The sequence below is a fragment of the Corvus cornix genome, chromosome 5, assembly GCF_000738735.6.
Source record: "Corvus cornix cornix isolate S_Up_H32 chromosome 5, ASM73873v5, whole genome shotgun sequence".
Lineage (NCBI taxonomy): Eukaryota > Metazoa > Chordata > Aves > Passeriformes > Corvidae > Corvus > Corvus cornix.
Window position 1 is genome coordinate 4075375 of NC_046335.1, and position 22814 is coordinate 4098188.

General features: G+C 42.7%; 1 protein-coding gene across 1 annotated transcript; it reads left to right on the forward strand.

The window, feature by feature from the left end:
- The first annotated feature begins 1186 nt into the window (after window positions 1–1186).
- NAA30 (N-alpha-acetyltransferase 30, NatC catalytic subunit) lies at window positions 1187–22377 on the forward strand. The gene is made up of 5 exons (XM_039552616.1): window positions 1187–1257; window positions 1534–2463; window positions 9858–9981; window positions 12006–12061; window positions 18956–22377. The coding sequence occupies exons 2-5, from the start codon at window positions 1537–1539 to the stop codon at window positions 19091–19093; spliced, it is 1245 nt and encodes a 414-aa protein (XP_039408550.1). The 5' UTR covers window positions 1187–1257; window positions 1534–1536; the 3' UTR covers window positions 19094–22377.
- Window positions 22378–22814: the final 437 nt, after the last annotated feature.

Genomic DNA, 22814 nt, shown 5'->3' on the forward strand with positions numbered 1-22814 from the left:
CCCAGTCAGGCTCTGGCTTGTGCTGATCAAACAAAACCCAGAGCAGACAGTGACTGTCCCTTGTGCTGGGCACTGCCCCTGTGCTGGGCACTGCTGAGGCCTCATCTCCAGCCCTGGGTCCAGTTCTGGGTCCCTCAATTCAGGAAGGACTTAACTGAGGGACTGGAGTGATTCCAAGGAAGGGAAGGGAGCTGGGAAAGGGTCTGGAGCACAAGTTTGATGAGGAGCAGCTGAGAGGGCTCAGCCTGGGGAAAAGGAGGCTCAGGGGGGACCCTCTGGCTCTGCACAACTCCCTGACAGGAGGGGGCAGCTGGGGAAGGGGGTCGGGCTCTGCTCCCAGGGAACAAGGGACAGCACAAGACAGGATCCTAAGATGTTCCGGGGAGGTTAGGTTGGATATTAGGAAGAGTTACTTCACAGAAAGGGTGATTAGACATTGGAATGGGATGCCCAGGGGGATGGTGGGGTCACTGTCCCTGGAGGTGTTGAAGGAAAAAGACACTAAGCTATTCCAGAGCATCCAGAGGAGGCCACAGGGATCGGGAAGGGTCTGGAGGGGCCTCATGAGGAGCAGCTGAGGACTCCTGGTCTGTTCAGCCTGGAGGAGAGGTCAGACCTCAGGGCAGCCAAAGCTTCCTCAGGAGAGGCAGTGCAGGGGCAGGGCCTGATCTGCTCGCTCTCAGTGACAGCACCCGAGGGAACAGCAGGAAGCTGTGTCAGGGGAGGTTTAGGTCGGGTATCAGGAAAAGGTTCTTCCCCCAGAGGGTGCTGGGGCACTGAACAGGCTCCCCAGGGAATGGGCCCAGCCCCAGGCTTGACAGAATTCAGAGAGCTTGGACAGCGCTCCCAGGCACAGGGTGGGATTGTCAGGGTGTCCTGTGTGGGGCCAGGAGTTGGACTCCATGATCGCTGCGGGTCCTGCCAGCTCAGGATATTCTGAGTTTATGAAAGACTGGATGTGTTCGGTCATGGGCTGGACTCGACGATCTCGGAGGTCTTTTCCAACCCAGCTGGTTCTGTGACTCCGTGCCCCTGTCCCTGATCCCGTGTCCCTCTCCGGGGTCCCGTCCCCCCCGAGGGCCGCGCTCCCGGCGCCGGGACCCGTCTGAGGGCGCTGGCCCCGCCCCGCCCCGCCGTCGCCAGGCGGCGCCGCCAAGGGAGGAAGTGTCGTAAGGGCCGACAGGAACTGGCCGCGGGTTTTACGGCCGCGGCGGCCGCGCTTGGCGGCGGCGGAGCGGGAGCTGCCCAGACGCGGCGGTGAGTGGCGGCAGCGGGGGGACCCCGGGCCCCGAGCGCTCCGGGAACGGCCCCGCCCGCGCCCGCGGGGCAGCGGGGCAGCCGCCAGAGGGGGCGGCGGGGCGGCGAGGCGCGGCCCGGGCACCGTGCGTGCCTTTGTTCGCGCCCCCCCCCCCCGCTCCCCGCCGAGCGCGGCCCGTGAGGCCGCCGCGCCTCCCCTCCACCTTCCCGTCGCCCCTGTTCGGTTTGGCGCCCTCCTCCTCCTCCCCGGTGAGTTTGTGTCGGTCTCTCCCGTAGGATATGGCCGAGGTACCGCCGGGGCCTAGCAGCGTCCTGTCCCCGCAGGGGGACACGCTCTCCCCCTTCCCCGGAGGAGGAGGAGGAGGGGGGGCTGCTTCCTCCTCCTCCTCCTCTGCCACCTCCTATGCCGCCGCCGCCGCCGCCTGCACCGGCGCCCAGGACGAGGAGGCCGAAGAGGAGGAGGAAGAGGAGGGACCCGCGGGCGGACGGGAGCAGCAGCAGCGAGGAGGAGGAGGAGGAGGAGGAGGCAGCGACGGCGGCAAGGGGGCTCGCAGCAACCGCCACCACCATCGCCACCACCACCCCCCGCACCACAACCACCAGCTCAACGGCCTCATCAGCCCCGAGCTGCGGCACCTGCGGGCCTCCCTCAAGGGCAAGATCCTCGGCTCGGAGGCAGGGGCGGCCCCCGAGGGGCTGGAGAACAAGCGAGCCAGCAAAACAATGGGCTCCGGACAGCAGCAGTCGTCGCCCCCCACCGCAGCGCCCTGCTCGTCCCCCCACGCCAACCACCTCCCTCCCCAGGGAAGGACTGCACCCTCTCCTCCTCCTTCTCCCCCAGCTAAAGGGGACAGGAGCCAGCCTGCTGCCACAACCACGACTGCTGCTGCTAAGACTGCAGCCCGCAATGGGCTGGCAGGAGAGACTGGCTTGGAGGAGGAAGAGCAGGAGGAGGGGGATGAAGGAGGGGAGGAGGAGGAGGAGTCCCTGCAGCTACTCTCCGGGTCCTTAGCAGCAGCCTGCAGTTTGAAAGGCTCGGGAACGGACTGTCAGCCCGAGGAGGACCTAACGATACGATACGTCCAGTATGAGTCAGAGCTGCAGATGCCCGATATCATGAGACTGATCACCAAAGATCTGTCTGAACCCTACTCCATTTACACATATAGGTATTTTATCCACAACTGGCCACAACTTTGCTTTTTGGTAAGTGCCGGAGGGAGCAGGGAGGGCAGGAGTTGGGAGTGGTTTGGGGCAGGGGAGGAGAGGATGGAAGGGTTGACGTTTGTGGAAATACTTTTAGTAATCTCTTTGTGGATAAGGCCAAGCTTTTTTGGAAATACCTGTCCCCTTGTGACCTGTGCATGTATAAGTAAAGCATGTGCCCGAAGTTCCTGCATTTGTTAACACATATTTTAAGTGGTGGGGAAAGGGTTTGAGTACAGGGCTAGGATCCAGGAATTCAGGGCTTCTAATCTTGGTTTTGACATTGACTTTTGTGACCTTTGGTAGCCTCATTTTATGATTCTGTCTCAGTTCCTCGGTTTGGATTTAAAAAAGAAAGCGCTTAGTTCACTAATGCCTTGTAACTGCTTGGTAATTCTTGCACAATGGTTTTAAAACTGACTGAAGCAGGGCTGGCACATAAATGTTAAGTGATAGGTGGAGAGGTACTGTGAAAGGTTTAGTAGACTTTTTGATCTGTGAGCTTGCTTTGAGAAAGACAAGTCCAACTGTGTTGCTTTTACAGGTGTGAGAGTGCTCACAGCATGCAGGAATTCTCATGCTGCTCACATTGGCTCCCTGCACTAACAACGCATTTAGTTTTGTATTCTTCCTACTGCACTATTGAAAGGCTGGTTTAGCTGCCCCCCTGCCTACCTAAATGTTTAGCACTTCTTGTGTCTCAGTTGCATGCTTTTAGGATGATAATTCATCCACAGGTAAATGAAACTGAGCAGAAGTTGGTCTGAGGAGTGTGTGTGCATAGCAAGGGCTTAGCTGTGTTTGGTTTACTCATAGGAACCCTTACAGCTGCAAAACAGAACGTTTAGGGGGAGTGTGTGGCACTTCCTTGCTAAAGAAAATGATGAATTCTTCTCTCTTGGTGTTTTAATTAAGGCCGGACACCTCTGAAAGGTCTGATTTAGCCAGAGCCAAGCCACCCTTCAGTTCAGGGGTATCTCTGAAATTTTGATAGGAGTACAAGAGGTGAGGCTAATGGAGTCCATCTGGCCTTAAACTTCCTGAATGTTCCTGTTTTAGGATCTGGTATAATTTATAGCAGGATTGATATAGTTTATAGAAGGATTTTCACAACTGTGCCTCTTAACACCCTGCAAAGGGAATACAGTAGGATTACAGGAAGTTGAGCAAAGCAAAAAGCTGACCTTCTGGAACAAAACAGAATACAAAAAATATTGGAGAGCATTGTTGGTTGCAAAGTCATGTTTGCCATTACAAGGATGCTGATCAGAGCACACTGAGCTCTGCCTGTGAATGATTTAACTCATACTGAGAATAAAGTGCTCAAGAACTACAAAAGTCCATACTTTGAGCATCAGGTGTATCCCTGGTAATGCCAAGGCAATGTTGGATACTCTTAGATCACAATGCATTTGTTTAGACTTTCAGTCGTTATGGGATTGTTGTTTTTTTTTTTTTTTTTGTCAGGGAATAACTGGAGAATTTTGTTGTGAGAAGAGCAGTGACAAGCTGTTTGACAGAGAACTAAAACAGATTATTTCTAATAAGTGCATTCAAAGTGTAAGATATCACTCAAGGAAGAGAAAGCTTATTTTGTAATGACAGCTTCATTTTTTGATAGCCTTGAAGAATCAACAAAACTTTTCTTGAACTCAATGTATTTGCCTTCATTTTTTTGGGAAGGTGGGACAATGTAAAGTACATAAAACTGTACAGAATAATATATGGCTGTGAATGTCTAAAGGCAGAAAATTGTTATCTGCTTAATAATTTGAAGGTCTTGCAGCATGCTGCGTCAAATTCATGGAGGGGGGAGGGTTGGGGTTTTTGTGACTGGTTTTATTATTTTTAAGGTTTGTTTCTTAGAGGTTGCCTTGAAGATTTTCTGTTCTATAAAATATAATTTGTTCTTGCAGTTAATGGATTCCTGAACTACTTCTCTCTAATAAATCACTTTTAAATATTTATCTTCAGTCAGGGACTGCATATTTCAATTAGCAAGAAGTGTCAGGATGGTGAACATGAAGCTTAGTGCCTGATCTCACACAATCATTTGTCCTTAAAGCCTTGTGGCCCCACGCCCTTCTGGTTTCAGGTTTTGGCTGTGTTTTGATTGTCTTGGGAAGAGGGGTTAGCCTATGATTTGATTGTATTTGCAAAAAGATCTGTAAGGGTTCAGTCAATTCCTTTACTGGATTTCACCATCACCATTTAAAAAATCTTCCAGAGCATATTCACCTGTCCTCCCTGTGCTGTCTTGGGCACCTTTCCTTTCCTCTCGCAGGGAGAGGAAAGGACTGACACCACTGAAATTTAGGATGGGATGTGTATTTTCCCTAAATAATCAGCATTTGCCTTTTTCTGATATTTTATTCAGTGAACCATGTAAAACATCATTTTCCTATTCTGACAGTGCAAAGCTAATTTCTGGGAACATTATTAACTTTATTGCATGGGTTTGAAACCTGCTGAGTTTTGGCTTGGCCTTCACAAGTTGCCCAGTTGTTCTAAGGGCTGGTGCAGCCCCGGCTGCCACCTGCTTTTCCTTTCTCTTCCAACTCCCTCTTCCTGCCTTGTGCCAGCCCTGTGTTTTTCTGATTCTGGGAGCCAAGACACCCCTCTGACCAGCATATACCTGTAAATGTGTGTATATCTAGATGTTTCAGGGTGATGCTCTGTTGGTTTAGAGCTCCAAATATATTCCTGTAGGATGTCACAGGCACTGGTGCAAGAGAAGAGGTGGGAGTGCACAGCTGGAGGGAAGGCAGAGGACCAACCCTGACTGGTCACTAGTGTTTTTCAGGCTCAAACCACTTCCTAGCTGTACACCCAAGAAGTTAATATTCCACTTTAAAAGGACCTGGAGATACTGGAAATCTTAAAGCCCAGTTAATTTCAATGTCAAATTTATCCACATAAGTCTTTCCCTGACTTTAGGGGTGGCAAGTTGGGAGTACTGCTCAGTGCTGAGGTGTTACACTACAGCAGTATCTGGGCTGTGGTAATAACCAGCTAATAACCTTTTTCTCCATAAACTTCCAGTGGAAGGTGTCCCTGTCCATGGCAGAGGGGTGGAACTAGATGATCTTTAAGGTCTCTTCCAACCCAAACCGTTCTGGGATTCTGTGATTCTATGAAACTCCAGCTCTCTGCTTAAACTCATGCTTTGCCTGTCTTTGGAAGAGCAGGTTTGCACTGTGTATTAGGTGTGAGTGCCCAGTAAATGCCTGGGTTTTACTTCTTCTCAGAAGCTCTGTCAGCCCAGTTTCTCCTCAAATGATAACCACTCCTCTGCCAAAAAATGACAGGGGCAAGGGGCATCTTGTGTTTCATGTGAAGTATTTTTAAGCACTGCTGCATCTTTGTTCCCAGATGGATTGATTGTAAATGCATTTTTGAAGTTGTAGCTTTCTTTTAAAGTGGTTTTGTAGCTTCTAGTATTAGCAGTGTTAAAGTTCTAGAACTTGCATTTCAGACTGATAAATTAAATATTTCAGAAACTTGTTTTCAAAATCCTTTAGCGTGGGAGAGATGAGCTTAGGAAACCTTGCACTGTGCCAGAGTTTGGATAAGACAGAACGTAATAAAAGCAGAGTTCTGGCTGAGTGTTGTAACCTCTCCTGTAATTCACTGTACCACTCAGCTGCCTTTTAAGAAAAATCTGGAAAATCTGTGCTTTTATTGGGTTCTTAACTTTGCCACTAGCTATAGCAGCATTTATAATTTAAACTTTCACAAGTTTAAAAATAACCTATTAATTCCATGTAAGTGGTTTTAAATGTGTTGTAAATCCTAAATGACTGCAGTTAAGTCTTGTTTTATACTAATGCTTTGCATTTTTTTTTTTAAATTGGATTTTATTCAAGAGTCTCGGTGTGTTGAAATTAAGACTTGTAAGACATCATCCCTGTTCTTCAGTTGTGGAAAACTTGGGGCGTAAAGGAAGAACCAGAAAAGTTAGGAGGTTGTCTGAGAAGTCTTCCTGGCCTCATGGCAGACGTAGGAAGAAGTTTTGCAGGAGAATTTGCAAACTCTGTATTCCAGTTTGTTTTTAGGAGTGATCACAGTTTCAGAGAGTCTGTCACTGTTGGTGGCTCTGTGAAAGCTGAAGTCCCTGCAGCACCTGAGCCGGTGACAACAGCCAGGGCAGTTATTCCAGCAGCGGCAGAGGGTGTTCCTTGCACAGGAGGGAATTGCTAGTGCCGGGTTCGTAGATTGGAAACGGGGATGTGATGATTTGCCAGGTATCGGGAAGAGCTGTGGCTGAAGCACCGGACGTGAGGTTAAAACCATTAGCCTAAATGTATCCTCTAATGGCATTCGGTAACATGATCCCTAAATGTGAGCCAGTTCATACAGAGCTGTGGCTGGGATACTTTGGGATGGACTTCGGTGCAGGTGTGAAAGGAAAATGCAGTGCAGGTTCTGCTGCGTTTGAATTGCAAAATATTTCCCTTTTGGGGCTAGTTGGCTGTTTTAATCTCCTTTAAACAAAAGTCACAGGATCTGGATATTAACTGCATACTCAGACTGTGGCTGACAGACACAATGCCATCTTTGATAATGAAATTAATACAAATTGATTAATTCTGTGAAAAATAATGTTCTTGCTGATTTACAGACATTTCTGTACTAGCTCTTCCAGTACATTAAAATCTGGTTTGTTTTAAACATTTAAACTTACTCATAGGAATGAAGTTGATGCAAATATTGGATTTAGATTCATGTATGTTAATCCTGCTACTAATAACCTAGTATTGGAGTAAATCTTATAGTACTCTGTGGGTTTATAATATATAATAGTGACTTAGGCTGAATTGTGTTTGTAGAAAATTGCATGTTTAGAAGTACTCTCGTATACCTGAAAAGAAAATTTGGCCCATGATTATCTTTTCCTAAATGGTGTTGTGTGGGAGCTACTTTTCCTCCCTCCTCACAACTCTCCCTATTTCAGTCTGGATTTTTTTTATTTGCACAGTTTAACCTTCTGCAGGAAATTAAATTGCAAAGTTTCACATCATGGTTTAGGTTCATTTTCCAGCTTTAGATAAGGTTGAAAAGAAGGAGAAAGAAGAGGAAAGGCAACAAAACCCCCTCTAATTGAGGTGGAAATGCAGCACTCCCTCTGTGAGTGGAACAGCTGTACATTCACTGCCAAACTTACCTGCCTAAAGACACAGAAATAGATTTAAGTGTTTTAGAGAACTGGTAACAGAGTCATTCTTTATTCAGCTCTCTGGCAACAGTGGTAAAACCAGTGGGTATTTGCTTCTTTGATCACTGAAACAAAATTCTTTGCTATTCATTTAGCATTTTAAATATATGATTCATGAATATAACTTTTCTGAAATGTGCCCTGAAAAAGAAAGAGCTCAGATATGTAGTGTCTAGATTGTCACTACTCCTGAAGTGTGTAAAAAAATATATACATCGTAAAAATTCTCCACATAACTGTTAGGATCAACAGTTTGCACGTGTTCACTCCAGGGCAAAGCACAACTATAACATGTTAGTTTGTGGTGGTGTGCTTTTTTTTTTTTTTAGTGAGGTATAAGATTACATCTAGGTACTCTGCATAATTATAGCAATGTTCTGAGCAGTCTGTCTGATGATACTCTTTATTTAACTCCCCGCTTTTCTCAGGTCTGAGCCGAGATAAAGAACTTGCCTTGAGCTGAAACTTTGCATACACCGTTTGAGTATAGGCACAGCTCCTCTTTTCTGTGGAATAAACTGTGTTTTGGAACAAATGAAAGACTGCTTAGAGGCTCTGTATTTCAGTCCAGAGTAGATCATGCTACAGTTCTTGTTTGTTGTTTTAAAAACCACTCGTTAGATTGTTCAGGGTTGTTCTTGGATACTGCTGAAATGTGTTTTCCTGCCAAATAAAAACTTAGCAATAGTTATATTTGCTTCAGCTATATTAGAAATGGAGTTAGGATCATGGAACTGCAGCTGGTCCTTTTTTTGGCTGCTTCATTTCACCTTTGCTGAAGCTCCTGGTTGACAGCTGGCTTGGTTAATAACCCACCATCCAGGTGGAGATGCTCAAAGACTTTGTTCTTTCTGGGGTGAAGAGACTGTGCCTGCAGCATGACCTGCAAGAAGGACTCTTCCATCCATGGGGTTTCAGCCTACAAGCTGTGCACAGAGGTTCAGGTGGTTGAGTTTATAGCACAGACTTTGGAGAAGTGAGCTCTGGGTTTACAGGTGGGCTGCTCTGAGGCTTGGCAGTACTGGCTCTAGCAGGTCCTCTTCATTTGACATGTCTTAGAGTTGTAAATTTGGATTATCCAGCAGCTCTTGTGCCAGCACATGCTGGTGCCAATCATGTGCTGTAGTCCTGGTTTAGCTGCTGCACTTGAGCCCGAGGCTGGTCCCCCTGCAGGTCTGTCAAAGGCTGTGGATCCACTCACACACCCATATGTAGAATTGTGAGTTTCTTTTTATCTCTGCCCATCTTTCCTGAGTGCACAGGAATTTGTTTTCCCTTTGGATGCTGTCCCACTCTGCAGCATTACTCAGTTTTACTGCTGCAGGTTATAATGTCATTAATCCCTTATGCTGCCTAATCCTTCAGTTAACATGAGTTTCCCTTTCTCTTATATGTTTCATGGTAAAATTTTGGTGAACACAGTGGGTGTGCAGGTGGTTTGATGAGTGTTTGGGGAGGAGTTGGGTCCTTTCCTTTTTGGGGTTTTTCTTGTTAATATTTCAGAATGCCTGCGTCTCCTTGACCACGGTTACTGTGACAATGCCACTGGGATTAACTGCCAGTGCATAGCTCTTAACAAACGAAATCTCCCAATAGTTAAAATGTGTGAAATTAACTGTGCTTTTTTGTTTGTTCTCCGGGTGTCATATGACTGAAAACGACAGTGTCTAAAGATTAAATGCAGCAATGCTTTTCTCTGATCCTTTGTGGCCTTGACATTAAAACCAGACAAAAATTAAGCATGTTATCTACCACAGCCCTTGTACAGGAAAATTCAGATCACTATAAAACACGAATGGATTTTTTTTCTCTGCAGAAGCTCATGTGAAAGGGTAATTTATGCCTTAACCTGGTCTTTTACTTTATTTTATTTATTTCCCCTTAATCACACGTGGTCTTGCCTGTAGACTTTGTGAAATGATAATGTGGTTCTCTCCAGGAATAATTCATTGGTCATTAATTGACTTGGAATTTAATTGGGATGCAATAAAGCAATAAGTCTTTTAATCGTAGTAATACTTTTGGAGACGCTTTTAAAATTTATGTCATTACCTTTTCATAGCTTTGTACAAACATATTTTGCGTGGCTGTTTCACTTAAAAAATGAACTGGTTTACTGCTTTTGGTAGCACTGTGGATGCCAAACTGAGAATTCCATACGTGTATGTTTGTCTTTAAGGCCATGGTAGGTGAGGAGTGTGTAGGTGCCATCGTCTGCAAGCTGGATATGCACAAAAAGATGTTCCGCAGAGGTTATATAGCCATGTTAGCAGTGGATTCCAAATACAGAAGAAAAGGAATTGGTAAGAATAGCCTTTTTTGTTCTTTCTTCCCTAAATCCTCTAGCTGGGATAACTGTAGCTGTCATAAAGATTTAAGCTGAGCTAAACTTCAGGATGCTTTGTGTGTCATCCCCGCCTTACTCAACCGCACGAGCTCCCCAGTGGCTTTTCTGATTTTGTTAAAATAACCTGAAATGCCCTGTGAGGTTCACACCTGGGATCTGATCAGGCTAAAAAGAAAGGCAGGCAGAAGCCCCTTACCTCTGCCTATACCACTGCCAAATAAAGCAGTGGGAACTGCTTCGTGGTTTTGTGTGTGCCCTCATCACTTTATTTCCATGTGTTCAGGCTCCTTTTTTACAGTGAACTTATTTCCTGACTTGCACCTATAAATTATGCATATATTACCCATCAGGGAGAATGTATGGAGCTCATTATTGTATTAATCAGGGAAGAAAAATAGCTGTGTACTGTTATTTGAAGGATTGAAATGGAAATCTGTTTTGTTGGGAAGTCACAAGGTAAAGAAATCACTCTTGGCAGGGAGTTTGCCCTTCCTCATTAATCAGTTTTGCCCTGGTGAAGGGATTTTCATTCTAACACGAGTTAGCCAAGTTGGCTTAATTAAATATCTTTTCTTATGGAACTTAATTTTTTTGTGCTGATTATTGTGAAATTACATTTTGTAAGGTATTTTTAACTAAACGTAGATGTCAGCTCCAAAGCTTAGAACTGTGCTTCACCACTCATCCACACTGAACAGCTCGTACTTCTGTGATTAAAGACAGAAAATTATTGCAATTGAAAAATACAGTGATCCATTGCAGAATGTATCACTGTGTTTGCTCTCTTCCCAAAAAAACCCTCCAAAAAAACACATTACCACAACTGTTCAAGCATGTGCAGATTTTTTCTTTTCCCAGTGCAATTCAAAAGCCATTGTTGGTTTCTGTAGTGGAGCAGAGGGAGAAGGATACTGAGAAATCACTGTCTCTCCTTTCCTTTTAGCTGAGTCATGAAGGAGTCTGCCATAATTTAATTGCAGGTGCTTGGATTCATAAGTAAATAAGAACTAATGCTGTTATTATGAAGGTCTCTGCAAGACTTTTCCCTCGCTTTAGTCAGTTTGTTAAATTAGAATTACATACATAGAATTTGTCTTTAAAGCCTTGCTTACTCTAGCATTATATATGTTGAGTTTTTCCTACATTTGCCACCTTGCTGTTTCTCAAAGTGTGCTGTTAATCTGAAGATCTGCTTTAAATGTAGAAGTTTTATCATAACATTCAATGAAAAATCTTAACTGATTAAAGTTTTGAGAAGATTTTAAAACATTCTGTAGATTCCTTGGGGTTTTTTTTCCTTTTCCATAGCCTTCTTATGGAAGTGAGATTTATGCAATTTCACTGAACAGCAGTTTTTTCCACTAATAACTTTGAAATCAACTTTCAATTTCACCCCAATTCTACAGGCAGGTAGGGATATTACGTTTGTAGAACTGTTGTGAAATAGATGAAAAATAATGATTAAAAAATTAAACTAATGCTTGACTGAGGGGAAGGGATGGGCTTCAAGGATATTATTAGATACTAGCAAACCCAAATGGGAATGAGCCATAAGAACAGTGGTTTCGTAAGTTCTGTTACTAATAGAAGTATTTGTTTTAGTAAGAGGAAATTCCCTTGGAAGATGAATGTCCTTCAAGTACATGCCAGCAGATTTTGACTTTAAATGCAACAAAAAGGAATGAATCACATCTTGGAAGGCTATATATAACACTCTGTTAAGCATAGCAGCCTGTTTCTAATATCTTTGTGTTACAAGAATCTTGCACTTGAGCTGAGTCTCTGGATAACTTCACAGATTATTTTAGTGTTCAAACCTGAGACTGCAGCTTGACTGCAACTCCTTGTTTTTCTTTCCTCCCTGCTTTCCCCAGATCTTATGTCATGTAGGTAGCACACATTAGTCATATATAAACTGGTTTTTTTTTTTCTTTTTTTTTTTACTGCAACTCTGACACTTACTGAAATCTTGTGTTTCAGGTACAAACTTGGTTAAGAAAGCTATTTATGCTATGGTTGAAGGAGATTGTGATGAGGTAAGATTTTATAATCAAAACTTTCATAATGTAAATGAAATGACGTTTGCACTCTCTTGTATGTGGATTCCTTTCACAGGTTTTTCTTCTACAGGACTTTTTTTAGGTGGGAAATAAGTTGGTAAGAAGCTCTTTTATAAAAAAGGGGAAAACAACCTCAAAAAAAAGTCTGGCACAAATAGGAGATGGACTTTGTAAATTTGCCCTAAGTGCTGAAATTCAGCTGTTTTACCTTGTGAAACTGCCTCAGCCTTCACTGAGGCCCATTTTCATGCAAGGGCCCCAGTTTGAGGTGCAGCTGAGCAGTGGGATGAGCATGTCCTGTGTAGCCCTGCCATACCTTCAGAGTACACAAAGCCACGAGAACAGTGTGTGCTGTGCTGCTGCAGAGTGTGGATTTATCACAGCCACTCATCAGGCTGTTCTGACACTGCCCAGAACAGAGCTGCAGTGGGGTAGCATGATGACACAGACGTGGAAGGAGAGTCACTGAATCACTGGCAAACTTCCCTGCCCTAAAAGTTGCTACTCTTTTACCAGATTACAGTTCCTGTTTTGGGTGGGGTTTTTTTTTTTTCATAATATAAATATATATATAGCGCAACTCTATTGTTATGTGCCTTGTTTAACTTCTGAAGAACTCCTCCTGCATCCATCCATCCTCCTCAACCAGGTTATCTGTCCCTTTAACTTCCAGCTCCTTGGCACAATGCAGTTGTTCCTGATAGGTGAGCACTGTCACTTCATTGTGTCATAGTTAATGAGCCTTTGATCTCTGTTATCTCTCTTCAACTGCTCCCTCAATTGTCCCACTGCCCCGTGGGGAAGTTTCTTATGCAAAGCTACAATTGGTGTCACAGGACTTCTGGCACATACTCCTGTTTATTTTTCCACTTGTGTTTTGCCTCTTGCAGCATCCCCTGCCTGTGTTCTGGCTTCATTCATTGAGAGATTTATTCTTCCCCTCAGATCCCTTCATGCCTCTGCTTACTGGTGTCTTCTGCCCCCTCACCCCACCTTCTAATTTATGTTGTACTTGAGCAGTACAGTGCAGTCTGTAATTCTTTCAAGTTCTTTATTTTGGCTTCTTGCTTCTATCATGGTTTCTAAAATGCTTTCCTGTAATCTCTTTTACTACTTGCCTACACTGAACTAAGCAAAAAGAGGTTGGTTGGTTTGTTTTCCCCATTGCTTTCCACTGTGGTCTTGCATTGACTTCCCATTTCTAGACTATTCAAGATTAAAAAAAAATTACAAAATACTTGAGGATCAGGGTCACACTGTTCACACCACAGCTGCAGAAGTGAGATGCAGAGAAGGGGAGTGAATTGCCCACTGTTATTAGAGAGTCAGGAGTAGAACTGGCTGTTTCTACTCAGGCTCTGAGTTGCAGTAATTACTGTATAATTTCTGAATGTCTGTGTGCTATTTCTCATGTAAATTCATTTCTAGGTTGGAGTAACAGGTGATCTCTAACAGTGACCTCTTCTGTGTCTGTCTTTTTCTTTTACCATGTCATACTAATCCAAGAGCCCTTCTTGCTGTTTTTTATTCTCATAAATATGAAATAAATGTGATAAGGATTGCAGGTCTGCGCTGAGGCCTCATTAAGTCTTAGTCACAGATTTCCATCTCCGGTGCTGTATAAATGCTTTGGATCAGGGGCAGAGGGCATTTCTCAGATTCTGTCTCCTTGTTCAAAGGCACTACAATTCAGACTCCTTGAATGGTGTGCTGGATGGAGACAGCCATGGTTTTGGGAGTGATGTTTGTGGATGATGATTCCAAACTCATCCTCTGTTTTTTGGGGGCTTTTGCACCAGCTGAGTCTTGTGCTGGCACTAAATTTTGAACTGGGAGCCCTTTAGGGAGCATGGAATACAAGCAGAGTATTTTATTGATTTTTCTGCACCATCAGCAGAGGCACACCCACACTTATTTTTATTTATGTTGTTCTTTCCACATATAGGTTATCCACAGCCAAACAGACAGTGTTTTCATGGGGTTTTTTTTTCTTTGCCACCAAGCATAGGCTTCTTCCACATACCCAAAATGGTGCAAAATAAGGATGTTGGTTACTTGTACTCTGTGGTGGAGTGCTGAGTTTTCAGTCAGACCAGAATATGAAAAATCTAACTAGGCACACATGAAAAGCTCTGCCTGATTCTTGCTCTCACCAGTTTTCTCAACAGTTGTCAGGAGATCAGTTTCTGATTAATTGATGCTTAAAGCTCATCAAATATGAAGTAGTGCATCACAACAGTTTGTCTGTGTGAGATGTATAAATAGTTTAACCATCCCTGCTGCTCCTAAGGTATTTTTCTACATCTTGTAATATAGTCAGAATCATGAGGAAAATGAAAAGATACTGCTTTTTGAGATAAGATGGAGTGCAATTAAAAACAAAATGCTATTTTCTGAAACTTGCTTGGAATAGGATTAAAAATGTGAATATGCAGCTGTGGGTGTCGTGAAAAATTTCCAAAGGCTGCTTGGAAACTCTTCCCTTCAATCTAATTATGGAATAGATGCAGTAAATAGACTTTATTTTAATAATTTGTGGCATATAATCTGATAAATGCCTCACTCAGTGTGTTGCTTTTGGAAGTATCGTAGGTTGGACTTCTGAAGTTACCAGCATTGAGTCCTGAAAAACAAAGGATTTATACAACACCACAGATTAAAATCTTGACAAATCACTACTGATAGGTGGCATTTCAAAGCATGCTGCAATGTTCTGGCGTTTAAGGACATTTTTTTTCCCCTGTAAGCTGTTTTAGTGTGAATAAACTAAGCCAGGCCTATGGAATGAGTGATTTACAGTGGTCAGCACACTGCCTAAGAGGCAGCTTCTGCTGGATGCAGTATCTTCCACAGGGGTGGTTTCTCTGGGGAAGCTGTGGAGTGAGGAGGTGAATTGCCTGGAATGGAATCTGTGTAGAGGGGAGGAGCTGCCCATGGAGCTGGCCATGGCCTACATTAGAATAGAAACCAGGGAAGTGATCTGGTGTTGGGGGTGGGTGCTTGAACCAGAAATAACCTTCAGGCCTGAAGAAAGTACTTGACAGCAGCTTCCAGCTGGAGTGTCTGCATATAACATTACAAAACTTAGGGATCTCTGATTTTTACTTTTTTTTTACCTTTGTGACTTTCTCAAGTATTTGATGTTAATGAATTTGAATATTTGGGGTAGTGAACTGTAGTGGGCTGAGTTTCTGGTAGATCACAGTGATTTAGGATAACTGTGGGCTGGTTGCATAGAAAAGGAGAACTATGGAAATAAATCAGGTGAAGGTGAATAGTTTTACTTCCAACTCCAAAGTTTTGGAAATATTTTTCTTCCAGTTTAAAAAAGAAAAGCGTGTGCTAACTGCAGCAAGGTGGGTGTCTGGCTGCTTTTTGTACTGTTTTTACTGACAAGCTATTTCCCAAAACTCTACAGCTGAAGACCCATCCTGTGGAACTGTTACATCCCTTAATTACAGTTAGAAAGGAGAAGTTGTTCATATGCAGGTTTTTCATCTGTAACAAATGACTGAGGAATCTGCATACAATCCATTCACTTCATATTACTGAAATAATGTACCATGCAAGTGGTAACTAATCAAAATAAGGCTCCAGTAAGTGGGACTTCAAAAACCTTTTTAAAGCATAAATGTAGAAAATAAAAGGGAACCACAAATTCTCATGGGAATTCCCATTGAAACTTCAGGGTGATTGAGAGTGGGTTTTTTGACCACACTAGTAGGTCTGTCATTTTAATTCAGTACCACACTAGTAAAAATGAAATGTGTATTTTTATGGAATCCTATTTGAAATCATAAAATTACTGGTATTTTAGCTTTCCCTTAATCTACAAATCATATGAACGGTGAAGTGTTGTATTTTGGGTACTGCCTCTCTTTAAAAGTTAAGGCAGTTAAATTGATTAAGGACACTGGATAAGCCCTCATAACTTGAATGCCAAACTTAAAAGTAAGAATAGCAACCTCCTCTGTGAGTGCTGAGAGGACTTTCTTCATTTGATTTGGCTGTATCCATTCTATGACTTGGTTTTTAAACTTGAGTTCCTTCAGTTTGAACTGAAGCAGCGAGAAAGCTTGACCACTCCTGTTGGCTTCAGTTCAGGAATAAATTCGAGGTATGAAAATGTAGCAACAAGGAACATTGCACTTCATCCTTAATATAGAAATTTTCTTGCTTCTAAACCTAGTTAAAATTAGAGTTGAGCTAAAATGTTAGGTTTATGAAATTTAAGAGAAAGTCACAACCTTCAGAAAGTTGCAACTTGAGCAGAAAACACTGTTAAATCCAATCAGAGCTTTGCTGCCCTTGGTGGGGGGGGGTGTTACTCTGTTATCAGAGGATTTAACAGGCATATGTGTACAACAAAATCGACCCACAAGAGCAGAAATACATGTAACAATGTAAGGTTTGGAGCTTAATTGAAAATCTCACTCAGGAAGAGGTGCATTCTTCACCAAAGGAAGCTAATGAAATCTGAATAAAATATGCCTGTGTTTCCTTTTCAGAGAACAGAAACATGACTTCAGCTGCAGTATGTTGAGATCAGGGAATTACTTTTCATTGTGCTGAGACTTCTTAGAAATACCAGAGCAAATCTCTTGCATTTGCTTTCAAGATGAGCATTCACTCAGGTAGTGAGATTCCAACAAACCTGTATTTCAACATTTAACCACTCCCTTCAGCTCAGTCACCTGCAGTGCTGGAAGTGTCTTAGCATTGCAAGGTGTTGGAGCTTGCAGTTGAATAGAGAGTTGTTACATCACTCTGCCAGGTTACTGAACATTTGAGAGAGTGAATGCCCTTTGTAGCTGAGAGTTCAAATAAATAATCCTCTGCACGGTGGATTTACACAGGTCAGATTCCTTCTCTGGCTTCAATGTTTTGTTTAAATTGGAATTAAGGAGTTGTACAATGTGTAGGAAATAGCCCTCTCCAGCAAAATGATTGTGCTTCCATAATTTGTTACAGATGAATAGTTATCCATTTTAATGGATGAAGGATGTTAGGAGCACTCCATCAGCTTACAGGAGTTGCTAGTAATGTTCTGGGAGATGCCAACTACAGAAATTCAATCTCTCATTCTTGCCACAAGACTAAGAATTGAATTAGGTTGTCGTAAGTGTGCAGCTACAGCACTGCCCTGCTGTAATTCAAGAACTCTGATGATTAATACTTCAGTGTGTGACTCTTAGTTCCTTTTTGTAATGAACTACTTCCAAGCCTTACATTGTTCGTTGGATTGTTATCCCCAGGTTTATTGTTCTTTCAGCATCCTTACACTGAGAAGCACAGGTGGAATTGTGCATTGGAATGTGGCAGCCAGTGATTAGAGTGGTCACCTCCAATAAAATCCAAAAAAATCCGTTTAATGAATATATTTGACTCAATATATAGTCTGCTGTAACCACTGGCTGCCTCCCCCTTTCACACTGGCTTAGCCACTCCTCAGACTGCAGAAAACAAACCCCATGGAGAGAAAAAGGAAAGGTTTTCTGCCAGGTGGCTTTGGAAGTAGCTCAGGAACCACCCTTGAGAGCTGGCAGGAGAGGCCAGGAGGAATGGGAATGTGTGCCTGAAGGCAGTGAGGCCACAGAGACCACAAAGTAGATGGACTTAAACTGCTCTACAAACCCAGGCTAAATTTTGGTCCTGTATTTTCATTCTGTGGTCTTTCTACAGTGACCATCAGCTCCTGTTTAATATGTGGATGTTCACTGTTAGGGGGTGTATGGAGCCCAGTCAGCTTGTTAGTTCAGCCTGTGTTCTTGTGCAACCATGATCTATTCCTAACAGCAAAATCCTGAAATAATTGAATTGAACACCAGTAAAGAGGCAGAACTAGTTTTTATTATGTGGAGTGGGTGTGGGGCTTGCCAGTTATGGCAGAGCTCTGTTCAGTGCATGTGGAGAAAAGAGAGAGAGAAACTATTCTGAAAAATTCTGAAGTTTAGTAATTAATGTCTTATTAAGGCCGGTGTAGTTTTTTGCCTGTGACTGAGAATTCTGAGACAATTTTGAGTCTTAATTTGGACTTCTTTTGGACTTGAGTTTGGTCTGAGTTATTTCTGACAGGTCTTTCCAGGGGGAAAAACACAGGGGAAAAAAGATGGAAAAATCTGCTTATTCTTCTGGTGTTCACTGTGATTTGGGTTTGGGGGTATTTGTTGGTACCCAGGTTGGATCAGGCTTGGAGCAACCAGGTCTAGTGGAAGGTGTCCCTACCCAAGGCAGGGGGTTGGAACTGGATGGTCTTGAAGAAGGTGCCTTCCAGCCCAGACCACTCTGTGATACTTGTGTTGAGCACAAGTAATGATTGCAAATGTTGGGTCTGACAGCTGGTGTCAACCTGAAGCTTTTATCTACGTCTAACTCAAACGAGTCAGGGGTCAAAGATATTAAATCATGAAGTAAATCCTTGTGTGCCAAGTTCTTGTTACATGCAGAAGTTCAGTTACTAATTCAAAGTATGTTTTGGACCCTCACCTGTTTGGTAGCTTGGGTTTTGGGGGGAGGATGTCGGGAGACAGAGGCTGTTTGGGATTTGTTTGTTGCTGTGTTTTTTACCCTGTTATGAGGTGGTGAACTGAAACACTGTTTACAGCCAAGAACTAAAGACTTTGTATGTTGTTTACAATTACAGTTGTGGATGAATTGCTATATTATATTTTTTTCTAATGTGGGAACGGATGCTTAATGTGGAAATATTGCTTAATTAAGTAAAGAGAAGAAGAAATGAATTCCATTCATTGCTAACAAATGCACCTTTAAATAAAACCTTTGGAATTGGTTCAGCAATCATGTATTTGCAGCTGCTGACTAACGCGACACGCTTTTTTTCTTTCTTTTTATTTCTCTTCTCCCTTAAAGGTTGTATTGGAAACAGAAATCACAAATAAGTCTGCTTTGAAACTTTATGAAAACCTTGGTTTTGTGCGAGACAAGAGGCTGTTCAGATACTATTTAAATGGAGTGGATGCACTGCGTCTGAAACTATGGCTGCGTTAGGAGACCCCATCCCAGCGAGCAAGCGACGTCCCAGCAGCGCAGAGTTGTCCTTTGCATGCAATGCAATTTGTCCCAAATTGCTTTGCAAGGTGGACTTTAGTACTTTCCATGCAGCTCTTAAACCTGTCAGTGTCCCATTGAGTGTCGCACACATTCGTTGCACTTTGGCATGGCGCATTTGTTCCGAATTAAAGCCGATTGTCTCAGACTCCAAGTCCTTTTGGTACCAGCCAGATGTGCCAGGTGATAGCCAAGATATGTTCATTCATTTGCAAGTCTGCTGACTCTTTAGGACATCCACACAGTGAACGTTTTATCAGAGAAACCTGGATGGGAACGCCGCTTTTGGTTCCCGAAAATTCAAAATAAAGCCAATGTAGATTGTAAAATTCTATAAGTATACTAACATTTCATACAAAAATTGCCATAGTTTTCTGGGGAAGAAGAAGAAAAAGAAAAAAGGCTTCAATTTTAGGTTTTATTTTTCAATATTGAATTTTTCCATTCTTAAATATTGGTACCTCAGTGATTAGTGAATGAAAAAATGTATTGTAGGGTGGGGTGTGTGTTACAACAAGTAACCATTAAATTGCGTCTGCCAGTGCCTGTATAGATAAGTATATTTGTCTTCACCTCTAAGTTTGAAGTGCATGCTTTTATTCTTTTACTTTCTTCAATTGTCTTTGCAAGAAAAAAAAAATCTGCTTTTATTTAAATTCTGGATTTGATAATAAATTATTTCAGATTTTTATAATTCGGATACTTCTCCCAAACAAGGGTTTGGAAGGCCCTTCTTATAGCAAGAAGTGTAAGCTAAATTGAAAACCTTGAGTAGCTGCTAAAAGAACCTGGTGGCACCAGTGAATCTCTGCTGGGTTTGAATGCACTTTTTTCATTAAAAGAGTGAGGGACTTCTTTTAAAAGAAGATATAGAAAATTAATGTAAATTGGTATGATTTTTATTTAATCAAAATTATTGCTAGAAGCTCTGAGAAACAGCTATTTTAAGATAGTTGGAACAATTTTTTTTTTTTTTCAGATTCAGATTGCTTTGCTTCAGTGTTCTAAAATGCTTCAATCTTTGGTTCTTGGTCTTGGAAATAAATTTCAAGGTGTATCATATTCATTTTTAGCTGCTCTCATTTTCTCAACTTACATGAGCTAAATTATTGGGGGATTTTTTTCCCCTCTAAAATCAAAGCAGCGGGGAAGGAATTCTGTCTCTTTCTTGCATTCACTCTTGCTCTGTTTTTCTCTCTTTTTTTTTTTCCCTTTCTTTGCTTGGGCTTACATAGGTTTTACCAATACCCATCAATTTTTTCAGTAATGGCAGTGTCGAGGCTTTCCTGTTCTGTGTGATTCCATAGCCCAGGTCTGTGAATCAGTTGGGTTGGTTTTTGTTTTTTGGGTTTTTTTTTCATTTTGAAAGACAAAAATAAAGGTATTAGTTGACTTGTGGAAGCACCTCTGTAATCAGAGATCTCAGAATATTCAGAGTTGGAAGTTGATCCACCAGTATCAAGTCCAACTCCGATGTGAATGGTCCATACAGGGATCACAAGGATGAACTCTCAGTGAATCCACTCCTGTGGAATCGAGCGAATTCTCCAGATTTGCCTTACTACACTTGGGGGTTTTTTTTTCCTCTTTTTAGGGTTTGGTTTGAGTCGTGGGGTTGCTTTTTGGGGGGTTTTTTTGTTTGTTTTTGCTAATTACTGTACACTAAAAACAAAACCAACAAAACCCCTACCTCCAGTATCATTTGGAAAAGAGCCCTGTGCAGGAAAACTGGATTTGAGCAAAGCCTTTTGCACAGACCAATCGCACATGGTGATGGACGTTTCTTACCATGTACAAATCATGAGTTGTATTTGAAAATAAAGATTTTTAATGGAAATTGGCCCTGCTGAGTTTTCTGCTTGTAGATACCACCTGTGCTTTTGAGGGGTCTGTTCCCCTCAGTAAAGAAAACTCATCTTCAAAGGGTGCCCAAGACAAAGTGGTGTTTGTTACCAAATGGGGTTTGTTACTGCCAGGACATGCTGGAGCTCAGCCTAAAGCCTGTGTGTAGCCACTGCTGCCTTGTGACACGATTAAACCTCTTGTTATCCCGCTCCCTCAGGGTTGCCAGTTTTTCTGGGTGGCTTTTCAGCAGTTTCGATCAGTGTTAAAACTTAAATGTTGGTAGCCAGTCCATTGAGTCAGGTTTCCCTCAGCTGTGGTCCAGGATGTAGGGACTGCCCTGGAGCTGGATCAGGGAGGTTTCAGACCTTGCAAGCAGCTGCTGGGCTTGAATCACAAATTGCAAACTGGGCTGCCTTGTGTGTCTGCTGGGGTTTCAATCTGCAGAGCCAGACGGGCAAGTTTTCTATTGGTTAATGTTTAAGCCATGGGTGTCTTCAGATTCAAAAGCCGACTTGGAAGTGAGCTGAAATCCCTCCTCACTGCCAAAAACATCCCTCTGGAGCAAACTTCAAATACAATTCTGGTTGGTTATTGTAAGAAGTGGTTGTTACCATGCCCGTGTTGAAAATACTGAGCAAAATAGGTGCAGGTCTCTCTTTTTTTTGTTTTTCAAAGAGCTCATGGCCCAAAAGGTTCTGCCATGGCTGCTGTGTCAGAGTTCACTGCAGGAGACACTGAAGCTGCATGTGTTGGGTCGTATCAAACAGGTTTGTTCTCTGTACTGCTTGGGATTTGGAAATCAAGTGGGAAGCCTTGAATTTGCATAGGTTTTCAAAAAGAATCTAGCAAGGAAACGTTGGTTATTTCTCCTGTCTGTTGCTAAACACAGTCCTCTCCCCCTCACCTTTTTGCATTGACAAATCTAACTAAGGAGGTGATTGCTTTTATATTTAAATTTGCCCAAATGTTGCTACTGGCTGACATGTCAGTCTGGATGTTTGCATTCATTATGTTGTTTTTTTTAAGAAATGATCAGGTTCATCACCTTCAAGGCATCATCGAATTGGTGTTGCATAGTACGTCACAAACTATTTTTCAGGGCACTGCAAGACATTGCTACAACTCAGTGCTGTGTTGACAAAACTTCAGGTCTTGTATAAACATTACAACCTATGTTGGAGTTCAGGTATCAGGTGGGCATCTATGAAAATAGCAAGTGTATCTCAAAATACTGGACTGCTGTTTTGAGTGGATTATATTCTTCTGTCCCTTTATCCTTTTTGATGAGAACAAAAACAGTGGGGTTACGAAATGTACAAGTTGTCTAAATACAATGCAGTCAAATAAATGGTTAAGTTGTTTATCTATTTCCTTTTCAATGGGAATGTTCTAATGATTGTTTTGTTTTGTCTACAAAATACAAATACACACTTGCTCAAAGCCAGGCTGGATGGGGATGGGAGTAGCCTGATCCAGTGGAAGGTGTCCCTGCCCATGGCAGCAGGGTGGAATGAGGTGGTCTTGAAGGTCTCTTCCAACCCAAACCATTCTGGGATTGACAGAGAAATGGTGGGAAATTTTTACTAGAGAAAACTGTCTATCGTTACTTGATTTTAAAATTTCCTTTCCTGTGTCAGGAGCATCTTGAACATCATTTATCTGAACATCTGTGTCATAGCTGAACTGAAATGGGTCATTTTTTTATGGCTGTTAAGTCATGACTAACACAGTCACTCTGGATTTTCCTGGGAGATAAGGAGGGGGTTTGTTATTTTGGTTGCAAGTAAGCAAGAGTTGAGAACTGCTTGCAGCCCTT